The sequence below is a fragment of the Bactrocera oleae genome, chromosome 5, assembly GCF_042242935.1.
Source record: "Bactrocera oleae isolate idBacOlea1 chromosome 5, idBacOlea1, whole genome shotgun sequence".
Classification (NCBI taxonomy): domain Eukaryota; kingdom Metazoa; phylum Arthropoda; class Insecta; order Diptera; family Tephritidae; genus Bactrocera; species Bactrocera oleae.
The window spans coordinates 24,359,883-24,374,308 of NC_091539.1; the positions used below are offsets into that span (position 1 = coordinate 24,359,883).

At 42.3% G+C, this 14,426-nt stretch overlaps 1 protein-coding gene across 2 annotated transcripts in view; it reads left to right on the plus strand.

The window, feature by feature from the left end:
* Window positions 1–281: 281 nt before the first annotated feature.
* The window catches only part of parvin (beta-parvin), a 37,771-nt gene continuing 23,626 nt past the window's right edge, over window positions 282–14,426 (plus strand). For both annotated transcript variants that reach the window (XM_036360217.2, XM_036360218.2), the window contains exon 1: window positions 282–504. In XM_036360217.2, the coding sequence (XP_036216110.1) occupies window positions 387–504 (118 nt within the window). In that variant the 5' untranslated portion in view covers window positions 282–386. The remainder of the gene's footprint in view (window positions 505–14,426) is intronic.

Below are 14,426 nucleotides of genomic sequence, written 5' to 3' on the forward strand. Positions count from 1 at the left end.
TAAATATCTCTAAAACTATAAATTTTCTGCGACTATATCTATATATATTCATGATCTGGAGGATCACCTCTCTCCGCCCATACCCATTTTATCCCCGAAAGCCTGGGACGGTATACTAAAGTATTCCCCTAATCTATTCGTACATAACCATGCTATTTCAAATCCCATCATGTAGTTTTAATGTGATTAAGTGGAAGTAGAAACAATCATGATACTTAAGCCTTGATGATACAATAATTACGATTTTTCTCTAGTCTAATCTCAGTATTATGCACAATGTCAGATCCTAGTTCCCATCACTATTAAGTATTTCAAAATAGAAATTTTATGTTGTACATTTATATTTGCAACCTTATTGGAAATATCGCTTGATATTTGATTGTAATATGTCTCTAAGACGCTCGAAATCACCGCACATGAGTCACAATGTGAAAAGTGCAGAAAAAGAAGAGAGTTTTTGGGAAAAATTTAGTACTATTGGAAGGAAAAAGGGAACGAAGGAGGGTATGAAAATCCCTTATGTTTTTTATTATGACATAATTTATATAAATTATTAATAGTTAATATCAGCATTTAAATATTTTAATCTAATGTATATAAAATGCGCTATTTTCATACATTTCATACATACATTTAATACAAACAATCTTCATTTTGTATATACTAATTGTTGGTATATCACTGAGTAATGACCTAAATATTATGTATACATACATATGGTAAATGGATAGTTTAGGTCCCCCAACTAAGCAGTCCTCAAAAATTAATTTTTTTTTAAAGCGTCTTATTTTGACGCGAATATTACAAATCCGTGAGCGAGAAGTGAATCTCTTGGGTCGGCTTTAGTATACCGTCCTAGGCTTTCGGCGATAAAATGGTATAGGCGGATAGAGGAGATCCTCCAGATCAAGAATATATATAGATATAGCCGCGGAAAACTTATAGTTTTGAAGATATTTACGTTTAAAACTGAAAATTTCAGCTATTTAAAGTACGTATTTTTGCAATTTAAAATGAATTATACACTTATATATCCACTAACACCTGACTAATTCGTTTTTACACATTTTTTTATATTTTATGATGCCAAAATAGCTTTATTTTAATATTAAAATCTTTCTTCAATTTAATTAATTTTGGCAATAAGAAAAGGGTTGTAAATGTCAAATAACCAGTGTTGCTATACCAATATATTTTGCAAACGAAGAAAAATAAAAAAAAAGGACGCAAAAAGGAGTTCTACGCGAAAAGACCTTGGTACACCCCGGTGTTGGACCGACCAGGGTTCAATTCCCACAACAGCCGGTTCTGCGATACCGGAATTGACCCGGATTTTATCCGGCCAAGGGCTGTTATTTCGGCGATCTCACCCTGTTTGGATCGGTAAGTTTTAGATTAAGTTTGTCTTCATTGGAGCAACGCCTAGCAGCAGGGTTGCGCGGTATCCTCCTGACCCGTGCTGGCATCGAGTCCAACCCGGGTCCCGAGGAATTCTACTGCTGCGTATGCACAAAAAGGCTCCATCCAAATTCCACCTCGGTTAGGTGCAATACATGCAATGGATGGAGCCATCTTAAGACCTGTTCAGGCCTTAAGTCACACAGGGAGTGGACCACGAGTTACGTGGCCCCATGCTGTCAACGCAATAATGCGACATCTGCCTCAACGGCTGTGCAACCTGCACCATGTTCGCGCACTGCGCTGCCACTCCAGTCGAGTGGCCAAGATAGGACCTCCACGATCCCAAGAAGCTCACACAGACAGCATAACTCCCAATCTAACCAACCTCCCCCCCCAACCTTCATCCAGCTCCAATCCTCGTGCGAGAACCACCCAGCAACTCCTGGTTTCTTCGCACAGTCTGTTCCGTGTGTCAGACCATAATACGCCGGAATGTCACATCAGTCAAGTGCAATTCTTGTACTGGCTGGTGTCACTTTCTGTCGTGTTCTGGTCTGCGCACCACACGAGAGGGGAGTGCGTCGTATGTTGCCCCATGCTGTAGGAGTCTGCCCCCGCAATCACATACAGTGGCGTCGCCAACCAACATCACAGTGCGACAACCGCCCATGCGGATAGCACAGCTGCAACAACCACCACCTACACGCACCCCACTCATCACTAGGATCACGACTGGACACCCGCGACAAACGCGACTCTTACAATTTAACTGCAACGAACTCCAGAGTAAGATCGAGGAGATAGTTGCATTTATGAGCCGGGAGCGCGTAACGATAGCTGCGGTCCAAGAAACTAAGCTAAACAGCCACTCAGATCTTCTGAGTTGTGCAGGTTTCAACGTTTTACGTAAGGATCACGAGCGGGATAATGGTGGATGCCTAGCCTTCATATAGCACAAAACCGTGCAATATCGTCTAATCGATGTTAACATCGACCGCAGGGACACCACCCTAGAATTTCAGGGTATAGCTGTCCGGTCAGGCGATGTCGAGCTCGAAATATTTAATATATACATCCCTCCAGTTACATGTTGCCCAACAGGATATCACCCGAATATAGATGCGCTACTTCGTGGTGAAAACCGTTTGGTGCTAGGCGACTTTAACGCGCATCACGATCTTTGGAATTCCTGCCTGTCAAACGATCGTAGGGGGATGGAGCTGGCGGAACAGATAGACGATTCCACATTCTGCACAATGAATGTCGAAGCCCCCACCAGAATTATGGGCACCTGCAATAGCTCGCCAGATATTACCATTGCTAGCGGTGGTCTGATAAATAGTATAACCTGGCGACCTATGCTAACTCTCGCATCAGACCATCTGCCCATAATTATCTCGATCGAGAAACCTCCTGACTTTATTTCTATGGACAACCGCACTTTTGTTAACTTTAACAAAGCTAACTGGGTCGGCTTCACAGAATTTACTAAGAGCACCTTCAACGCACTACCCATTCCTACGGACGTCACCGTTGGCGAGCGTCAATTCCGCAAGGTGATCGCTGCTGCTACTGCTCGCTTCATACCGGCTGGAAGAATTTCGGAACTCCGCCCAAATTTCCCACCCGAAGCAGCAGTATTAGCAAACGAGAGCGACACCTTACGCCATGCCGATCCCTGTGATCCCCGAATAAGGGATCTCAATTTGGAGATTCGGCAAATGGTAAATCATCATAAGCGGACCAAATGGATAGAGCACCTGAAGTCCTGCAACCTCTCCACCGGTGTGAGTAAGCTTTGGACTACTGTCAAGGCCCTGTCAAATCCGAGGAGACATGACGATCGGGTTGAAATCCAATTCGATGGCCATGCCTCCTCGGACCCGAAGAAGTGCGCGAGCTACTTTAGCCGGCAGTTTATACTGCTCCCTTCGATCGACAAGGCCAAACGATGTGTTACCCGACGGCTGCGCAAAATGCCAAAAGACGGCACCACTTACTTTCACCGATGGGGAGGTTCAGAGTGTTATCAAAAAGGCGAAATCGTCTAAATCCAGCGGCCCTGATGGAATAAGCATGCTGATGTTAAAACACCTAGGCCCAACGGGAGTAAACTACCTCACCAAGGTCCTCAACTTGTCGATGTCCACTCTTCAAATACCCGATGTGTGGAAAGTCGGAAGAGTGGGACTACTGAGACCTGGGAAACCCGCCAACAAAGGGGAGTCTTATCGCCCGATAACTCTCCTTTCCCCAGTAGTGAAGACACTTGAGGCCTTGGTGCTCCCATCATTCACCCACCACCTAAGCCTAGCAGATCATCAGCATGGCTTTCGTAAAGTGCACAGTACCACCACAGCACTTAGCGTCATAAACGCCCAGATGGTTCATGGCCTGAACCAGAAGCCACCCTGCTAGAGGACGATCCTCGTAGCGTTGGATTTGTCAAAAGCTTTTGACACAGTCAATCACGCAACGCTACTTGAGGACCTGGAACAATCAACGCTCCTTCCAGGGCTGTTCCGCCCTTACCAGGGGGTTCCGCAAGGCGGTGTCCTCTCCCCGCTACTGTTTAATTTCTATATTTCAAAACTCCCCCAGCCACCAGCCGGAATTTCAATGACCTCGTACGCTGATGACTACGATATTGACGTCGGGCAATGAAATCGATGGCATGTGTTCAAAAGTAAACGGCTACCTCTCCGATCTTTCTCGCTTCTTCTCTGCAAGGAACCTAACACTCTCCCCCACCACATCCACAGCGACCATCTTCACAAATAGGACGAAGGAGTACAGGCTGGACCTGAACATTTCAGTCGATCGCACAAAAATTCCGACAGTAAATAACCCTAAAATTTTAGGCGTCACTTTGGACAGTCTGTGCTCTTTCACTCCTCATACGACCGCGATAACTGCCAAAGTACAGAGCCGCAACAAAATCCTCAAGTCGCTTGCCGGCAGCTCATGGGAAAAAGACAAAGAAACGTTGTTGGCAACATACAAGGCAATCGGCCGGCCGGTCCTTAATTATGCAGCCGCAATATGGTCGCCTGAATGCAGTGACACGCAGAAGAAGAAGCTTCAAACCTGTCAGAACACTGCACTCCGGACTATCACGGGATGCCTCTTGATGTCTCCAATCGAACACCTACATAGTGAGGCCCGTATGCTTCCGGGTAAGGAACATAACGAGCTCCTCTCTAAGCAGTTTCTGCTGGGATGTTTTCGTAGAAACCACCCCTGCAGTCGCCTGCTTGTAGCGGAGCCGCCTCCTAGGAACATCAAGAAGTCCTTCCTTGACTACGTCGACGACATTAGACAGTACGCCGACCAGACTTCGGACGCAACTAACTTTAGACAGGCACTGACCGCCATTCTCAGTGGAGCCATCAACACCATCACCGACTCCCTCTCAGTGAATGGCGTAATACGAGTCAAACCACCACCCATAGCAGACACAGAGCTCGAGTTGCCTCGCGAATCTTGAGTGACCCTCGCGCAACTTCGTTCTGGATACTGTAGCAGGTTAAACTCCTACCTATCCAGAATAGACCCTGACATACCAAACATATGTCCTGCATGCAATGAGTCTCCGCATGACACTAACCACCTCTTTGCATGCCCAACATGGTTTCCTGGGCCTTCCGTTAGATGACCTCGACGACAACGAATCTAGAATTTATCACCCAAACGGGGATTAGGTAACCGTTACAACAACAACAACCGACCAGGGTTATTTTTTTGAAGCGCGGCCGAAGGCCCCCAATGCAAAAAGAAGTTCTGTGCCGCCAACGCAAAAAGAAGTTCTGCGCGAAAAAAATTTGGTACACCTCGGTGTTGGAACGACCAGGGTTATTTTGTTTGAAGCGCAAAAAGAAGTTCTACAAGAAAAAGTAATATTGTCATAGAGGGTATAACATAATACTTAACATCAATGCTCTCTAATAGTTTATTTCTCTAGGTTTTGGATTCCTGTATTTGGGGTGTTATCTGTTTTAATATTTTTCAGTTCAATTACAACAAATGTCGATAAGGTAACACTGGTTATTTGACATTTTGCAACCCTTTTGTTATTGTCAGAATTAATAGAATTTAACAATAATTTAGTTATTGAATTAAACTATTTTTTTCACTGTATAATGTAAAATAAATGTGTACAAACGAATTAGTGAAGTGTTAGTTGATATAAAAGTGAAAAATATAAGTGTATAATTCATTATAAATCGAAAAAATGCGTACTTTAAATAGTTGAAATTTTCAATTTTAAACATAAATATCTCAAAACTATAAATTTCCCGCGGCTGTATCTATATATATTCTTGATCTGGAGGATCTCCTCTATCTGCTCATACTAAAGTTTTCCCATATTTTTTTTTAGTGTTTTCAAGAAAAAAAAACGTTTTCTTAATTTTTTGTTAAATAAATATGCGTTAAAAATAAACAATTGTGATACATTTAAATTAATTAATTTATTGTTTCCGCTGTTGAAATTTTTTCGAAAGCAAATTACTAAACTCGCTGAACTGTAATTACATCTAAGTGAATTGAAAAATATGTGCAAAGTGCGTTAAATATATATGTAATAATTAGGGTGCTTTATTTTTTGAACGATTTTTAACTTCCCGCTAAGAAAATGGAAAATTTTCTAAAAATCGGGAAGATATTGGTTTCACCACATTTTGCAAAAATCGAGTTCTCAACAGATCTCGACGTTCTGAGGGTCGAGGAAGCTTCCCCGAACATTTTCACGATGATGTCCGTATGTCTGTATGTATGTGTGGATGTATGTGTGGATGTATGTGTGTATGTGTGGATGTATGTGACCCTCTTATAACTATTAAACTGCTCAACCGATTTGAATAAACTAAACGGCATTCCAAAGGGTTTCATTGCACTTGAATTTCGTGTAAGTTTGGACCCAATCGGACCAGTAGATTTCGAGAAATCTCAAAAATAAAAATTTTGAAAAATCGTTTTTTTCGAACTTTTTCCAAACGACTTGACCGATCGACACCAAAAACTAATCAGTTCTAAACCGTGAAGAAACACATCGGGTCGAAATCGGTGGATTTACTTGCTAGATATCGAAAACGAAAAATTTCGAAGAGCTCAAAAGCAGTGAAAAAAGCGAAATTTGAACGTTAGCGTATGAAATTAGAGAGAAGTTGCAGGGATGGCCCTTGGGGCCAACCGTTTTCCACATTTTTTTTTTCGATCCCATGGGGAAATTTTGTTGGAAATACCAAAAAAAAAAATCCCCGAAAGTTTCAGCTCTTAATATTAGGTTAAGTACAAAGTTCGTTCGGTTTTGTATTGATTTTTCAAAAGATGATAACTTTGTGTACATTTGTCCGATTAAAGTCAAATATGCGCCGTTTTGTTCGTAAACTTGTTGCCAACGAGATGCCAACTCCCCCTCTCGTAGAAGGCTGCGTTCCTATTGGCAAAAAACTCGGAGAGCTAATTTTCACAGGCCTCTCTTGAGGCCAACTTCTCACCATTAAGCACGTTCGCCATGGACAGGAAAATATTGTAATCACTTGGTGCCAGGTCCGGACTATAAGGTGGGTACATTAGGACCCCCCATCCGAGCTCCCGGAGCTTCTGGCGCGTCACCAAAGACGTGTGTGGCCTTGCATTGTTCTGATGGATCACAATTCGCTGTTGATCATAGATGGCCTATGTTACCTTTTCTATTTGCATGTCCCTATTGGCAAAAAACTCGGAGAGCTAATTTTCACAGGCCTCTCTTGAGACCAACTTCTCACCATTAAGCACGTTCGCCATGGACAGGAAAATATGGTAATCACTTGGTGCCAGGTCCGGACTATAAGGTGGGTACATTAGGACCCCCCATCCGAGCTCCCGGAGCTTCTGGCGCGTCACCAAAGACGTGTGTGGCCTGGCATTGTTCTGATGGATCACAATTCGCTGTTGATCATAGATGGCCTATGTTACCTTTTCTATTTGCATGTCCCTATTGGCAAAAAACTCGGAGAGCTAATTTTCACAGGCCTCTCTTGAGACCAACTTCTCACCATTAAGCACGTTCGCCATGGACAGGAAAATATGGTAATCACTTGGTGCCAGGTCCGGACTATAAGGTGGGTGCATTAGGACCTCCCATCCGAGCTCCCGGAGCTTCTGGCACGTTACCAAAGACGTGTGTTGTCTGGCATTGTTCTGATGGAACACAATTCGCTGTTGATCATAGTTGTGGGTAGTAGAGGACTCAATTGAGCGTTTGGCCATTGGGGAGCAGCTCGTAGTAAATGATTTCTTGCGAATCCCACCAAACACGCAGCAAAACCTTCCTGGCCGTCAATCCGGTCTTGCCCACCGTCTGGTCCGCTTCCCCGAGCTTTGACCACGACCGTTTGCGGTCGATATTGCCGTAAGTGACGCATTTTTCATTGCCAGTCACAATCCGCTTCACAAACGGGTCGATTTTGTTGCGATTCAGCAGCGATTCGCAGATGGTTTTTTGCGTTGTTCGTGTGGCACCCAAACATCGAGCTTCTTTTTGAATCCAAGGTTATGCAAATGGTTCCAAACGGTTTTCTGGCTTATCCTTATTTCCTCAGCAATTAAATAAGGGCTCACGTGAAGGTCTGTTTTCACTATTTCCATGATTTTATCGCAATTTTCGACGACAGGCCTCCCGACGCGAATAGCGAACTTTCTCTTTGCTGAGTACTGAGTCAATCAATCCAAAAACTGTCAAGGACAAACTTTTAGCGCGAATAAACACGTTTTCAGCGCCGTATATTAGGACATGATGCGACACATAAGTGCTATGGACAATAACGCCATCTTTTAAAGTGAAACCGAACGAACTTTTTACTGGACCTAATATTAATATCATATTAAGTACTAGAACAAAGCCTGTAAGGATTTTCCATCTAAAATACTCGTAAAACTTGATATTTTTCATTTTTACTTTTATAACTCAGCTGCCTTTGATGGAATTAACTCACCCGTCGTTAGGTATTCCTCAAAATTGACCGTTCTACAAAAGTCTCCATTGCGGTAAAGTTATAACTTGCACCTGCGGGGTAGTATGGGCCCCCAAACCTAATTTTTCCATGAAATTCACGTTTTTTGGATTTATCCCGTATGGCTGGATAGACATAGGAGATTTTCCAAATAAAGAATATATATAATTATAGCCGTCGGAAACTTATAATTTTGGAGATATTTACGTTTATGTTGAAAATTTCACAACTTTTATCTTACAATTTCTTAATTTATAGTTTATTTTTCTTTATATTATGCACTTATTATAACTTACACTTCACTACATTGTTTCTAAATATTTATTTTATATTAATTATATTAATATTTGCTTTAAATAAGCATTTTATTTTTACACAATTTTTGTTATATGCACTATAACAAATGGGTTCCATATTGACATATTATAAGTGCTATAAACTATAAGTTTCCGGCGGCTAAAGGTATATATATTCTTTATCTGGAGAATCTCCTCTATCCCACCATACCATTTTTAACCCTGAAATCGTGGCATGTGCAGATATAGGAGATCCTCCAGATCAAGAATATATACAGATTTTGCCGAGGGAAACTTATAGTTTTCGAGAAATTGTTTTTAAAGTTGAAAAATTCAACTATTTAATGAATTTTACAGTTACATTTTTCACTTTTATATCCACTGACACCTTACTAATTTGTTTTTACATATTAATTTTACATGATATAGTGCAAAAATACCTTTATTTCTATATTTAACTTACTGCAAAATGACAAATAACCAGTATTAGATCATCGACATCTTTTGTAAATGAACTGAAAGATATGAAGTAAACAGATTATACCCCAAATATAGGAATCCAAAACCTAAAAAGATAAAATATTAAGAAATTATTCAAATATAATAAAATGAAACAGTTTGTACATTGTTTCAAAAGTAGCAGTAATAATATCTGTGAGAGAACATTCATTTTATATATTATATAATGTTATGCTCTCTATGACTATTATTTTTTCGCGTAAAACTAATTTTTGGATTGTCGGCCTTCGGCCGCTCTTAAAAAAAAACCTTGATCATTCCATCACCGACGTGTATCAATTTTTTTACCCGCTTCAACACCGGGGCCCTTCACATACAACTTTCCTCGCTTAGCGAATGTCTAACTTATTCCAATGTGAGAGCGCCTCAAAATTTGAGTTTTTTATAACATATCTAATTGTAGAAAGATCGGACAAAATAAGAAATTTGAGCATTTAAGTGAAATCACGCAACATTTATTACGATTAACAAAATTATTTATTGGACGGTTAATATGTGGAGAAACTATTTAATTCTGTTTTTTTTTTGTGTTGTTATGGTATATGAAAAAACTGTCGTGGAAACGGACGAGCATCTTTATCTTTAGTTTATACTGAAACAACTTCGCGCAGAAAACAGGGCGTATGCAGCAATGAATGCTTTGCTTTCAGTGATTTTCTCTAATTAAAATGCTTGGCAAAGCGTAACAAGATGAGAATTGCTCACCATTTTTCTTGGCTTCGCGTCGGAAACTTTTTATGTGAACGTAGTCATAAAAAAGCATATGGGGAAAAAAGTAACCCATTGCTCCTTGGATGTTCAAAGTCTCTCGATCTATACAATTATAATTATGGTTGTCTCCCTCTATGATACCTCTTCTATGTGTATCCTATTGGTTTTGTTTTGGTTGCAGTATGGCATATATTGATTACCGAATCTGTTAACAGTCTGTTAGATGCAACGCATGTGCTACCGAATATGTTAGCTATGTGTTACCTCTTCTATTTACATGTGTTCGCAAATGGACTTCCTATGTGTTATTCAAAACAGCAATATCAGTTACACAAGAGTTATTGTTTTGGTTTGTTACCTCTAACATATAAACATGTTAGCGCACTTGTTTGTAGTAACAAGCATATCTGTTATCTATTGGTTATCCATCTCTTACCTCTAACATATGCATATGTTACCATATCGGTTACCTTTTTGTTATCATAACCAATTCCAATTGTTTTAAATAAAATTCATTATTTTTTATATTAATTTGCTTTATATTCGCCGAGGTCATCGAACGGGAGGCTCAGGAAACGAGCTGTTTCGACGGGGTCGGACCATAGGGAGAAAAGTGTTAGATGAGTCGGGTTCGTTGGGCATGAACACTCATTGCTTGCTGGAAATATATTTGGTATGTCGGGGTCGTATCCAGAACAACTCGGGCAACCCGAGCTCTTCGTCTGCGATGGGCAGTGGTTTGACTCCAAGTATGGGTGCGTTCGAGATGGCAATCACGACAGCAGTGTTGCAAATTTGTCAAAGTATCAGGTTCTGCGTGAATTTCTGGCAACACTTGCAACATCATCACGTTCTACTGTCACTTTTTGCACAAAATTTATGCAAATAATCGGCAACACTAAATTTTAGTCTGCACATCAGCAGAGTATCAGCAAATATACAACACCTTTGCTGTACTGCTGCAAATATTATGTAGCTCCAACGCACCCGTGTTAATGGTTCCGCTGTGAATGGCGGTCAGCGCATGTCTGAAGTGCGTTGCGTCTGAAGTCGGGTCGGTGTACTGTCCAATGTCGTCGACGTAATCAAGGAAGAACCTCTTCATGTTTCTGGGAGGCGGTTCCGTTTTAAGCAGATGACTGCAGGGGTGGTTTCTGCGAAAACATCCAAACAAAAACTACTTGAAGAGGAGCTCGTTGTGGTCCTTGACCGGAAGCATATGGGCCTCGCTGTGTAGGTGTTCGACAGGAGACATCAAGAGGCTTCCCATGATAGTCCGCAGTGTTTTGGCATGTCTGAAGCCTGCTCGCCTGCGCTGCACTGTATCCAGGCAACCATATTGGTGCAGCGTAGTTTAAGACCGGCCGCCCGATTGCCTTGTATGTTGCCAACAACGTTTCCTTGTTTTTTCCCCATGAGCTGTCGGCAAGCGACTTGAGAATTTTGTTGCGGCTCTGTACTTTGGCAGTTATCGCAGTCGTGTGAGGAGTGAAGAAGCACAGGCTGTCAAATGTAAAACCTAAAATTTTAGGTAAGATCCAATCTGTACTCCTTCGTCCAGTTCGTAAATGTGGTCGCTGCGGATTTAGTGGGGGAGAGGGTTAAGCTCCTTGCAGTGAAGAAGCGAGAAAAGTTGGAGAGATAGCCGTTTACTTATGACCACATAACGTGCAGTCATCAGTTCCCTCTGGCGGTTGCGATAGTTTCGAGACATAGAAGTTAACCAGGAGCGTGGACCCCTGTTTAATTCTTCTCAGCTTGGAATTTTAACCCCAAAGCAGTACGGATGAATGCCGACCGCTCAGGTAGTTGATAGCCCACCTCTTCTGCCCTGGAAGGAGCGTGGATTGTGGACTGTTAAAAGCTTTTGACAAGTCCAACGCTACGAGGATCGTCCTCTCACAGAGTGGCTTTTGGTTTAGCCCATGAACTGTTTAGGCGTTTATGTCGCTAAGTGCTGTGGTGGTTCTGTGCACTTTTCGGAAACCATGCTGGTGGTCTGCTAGAACCAGGTGGTGAGGGAATGTCGAGAGTAGCAAGGCCTTAAGTGTTTTCACTACTGAAGAAAGGAGAGTTATCGGACGATAAGACTCCCCTTTGTTGACGGGTTTCCCGGGTTTCAGTTGTGAGACCCCTCTTCCGACTTTCCACATATCGGGTATTTGAAGAGTGGTCAGCAAAAGGTTGAGGACCTTGGTGAGATAGCTTAATCCTGTCGATTCTTGATGTTTTAGAATCTGCATGTTTATTCCATCAGGGCCAATGGATTTAGATGAACCTTGTTGATGACACTCTGAAATTCCCCATCGGTGAAAGTGGCGTGCAGTCTTTTGGCATTTTGCGCAGCCGTCGGCAACACATCATTTGGTATTGTCTGCCGAAGGGCGCAGTGTGAATCGCTGGCTGAAATAGCTCGCGCACTCGGGTCCGAAGAGGCATGGCTATCAAATTAAATTTCCACCCGGTCGACATGTCTCTACTGATTAGACAAGGCCTTGACAGTAGTCCAAAACTTACTTACACCGGTGGAGAGGTTGCACGACTTCAGATGGCCTACCCATTTTGTCCGCTTATGGTGGTTTAGCATGTACCGAATCTCCAAATTGAGATCCCTTATTCGCTCGTTGACTAAGGCAGCTGCTTCGGCTGGGAAAATGAGGCGGAGTTCCGCGATTCTTCCAGCCGGTATGAAGCGAGCGGTAGCAGAAGCGACTTACGAAATTGACGCTCGCCAACGATGACGTTCGTAGGAATGGGTAGCGCAGCGAAGGTGAACTCGGTAAATTCTGTCAAGCCGGCCCAGTTAGCTTTGTTAAAGTTAACAAAGGTGCGGGTGTCCAACGAAATAAAGTCGATAGAGATAATTATGAGCAGTTGGTCTAATACGAGAGTTAGCATAATTCGCCAGGTTATGCTATTTATCAGATAACCGCTAGCGATGGTAATATCCGTCTAGCTATTACAGATGGCCATGCCCATCATCTTGGTGGGGGCTTCGAATCGTCTCTCCGTTTCGCCAATACCACCCTCCTACTATCGTTTGACAGGCAGGAGGACCAAAGATTGTGGTGCGCGTTAAAGTCGCCAAGCACCAAACGGTTTTCACCACGAAGTAGAGCACTGGTAATATCCTGTTTGGCAACATGTGACTGAGGGGATGTATATATCTAATATCTCGAGCTCGACATCGCCTAACCGCAAAGGTTTACCCTGACATTTTAGGGTAGTATTCCTGCGGTCCCTGTCCTAATCGATTAGACGATATTGCACGGTGTTGTGCAGTATGAAGACTAGGCCTCCACCATTATCTCGCTCGTGGTCCTTACGTATAACGTTGAAACCTGCTCAATTCAGAAGATCTGAGCGGCTGCTTAACTTGGTTTCTTGGATCGCAGCTATCGATACGCGTTCCCGGTTCAAAACTGCAACTATCTCCTCGATCTTGCTCTGGAGTCCGTTACAGTGGAATTGTCAGAGTCGGATTTGTCTAGGGTGATCCTGGGTATGAGGGAGGTACGTGTAGGTGATGGTTGTTGCAGTTGTAATATCCGCAGGAGCGGTCGTCGCACTGTGGTGTTTGGCGACGCCACTGTAGTGTTGCGGGGGCAGACTACTGCAGCACGAAGCAACGTACGACACACTCCATTTACGTGTATTGCTCAGGTCGGAACACGTCGGTAAGTAACAACAGCCAGTATAAGAACTTCACTTAACTGATGTGACGTTCCGAAGTATGGCGATCTGGCACACGGAACAGACTGTTCTGTAGTTCTTGCGCGAGGATTGGAGTGGGATGAAGGTTTGGGGAGGGGACTGGTGAGATTGGAAGTAATGCTGCGTGTTTTAATCGACTGGAGTGCGTTAACTGGGTGCAATTTGACAGCCCTAAAGACTGGTATCGCAGTAGTGCGTTGGCAACATGGAGCCACATAACTTGTGGTCCACTCTCGTAAGTCTAAAGGGCTGAGCAGGTCTTAAGATAGCTACATCTGTTGCATGTGTTGCACCTAACCGAGGTGGAGTTTGAATGAAGTATTTTGGAGCAAACGTAGTTAAACAGGGTTAGATCTTTGCCGGATAAAATGCGGGTCAATTTCGGTAACGTAGAACCGGCTGTCTTAAGAATTGTTGTTCTTCTTAATAGCCTTCGGTTTCTTTCTTTATCGAATAATTTTAATTTATTTGTTTGTAACTTTTTTCAGTGGAACTGAAACTAAATGGCACTGAAAAAAAAAATCAACTGTTTGATAGGCACAAAAAAATTACCCTAAAACTATGCCATGCTGTCTTTTGAACAAGAAATTTATTCAAACACATTCTTAATGAAACTGAAAACACCCCGTGTGACTAAAAAACATGCTATTATAGCTCATTAAACAGAAGGGTTAATACATATATATATATAGCTCATTAAACAGAAGGGTTAATACATATATATATATAGCTCATTAAACAGAAGGGTTAATACATATAGTTTCAAAAAACTAAAAAGTAAAAAATTATT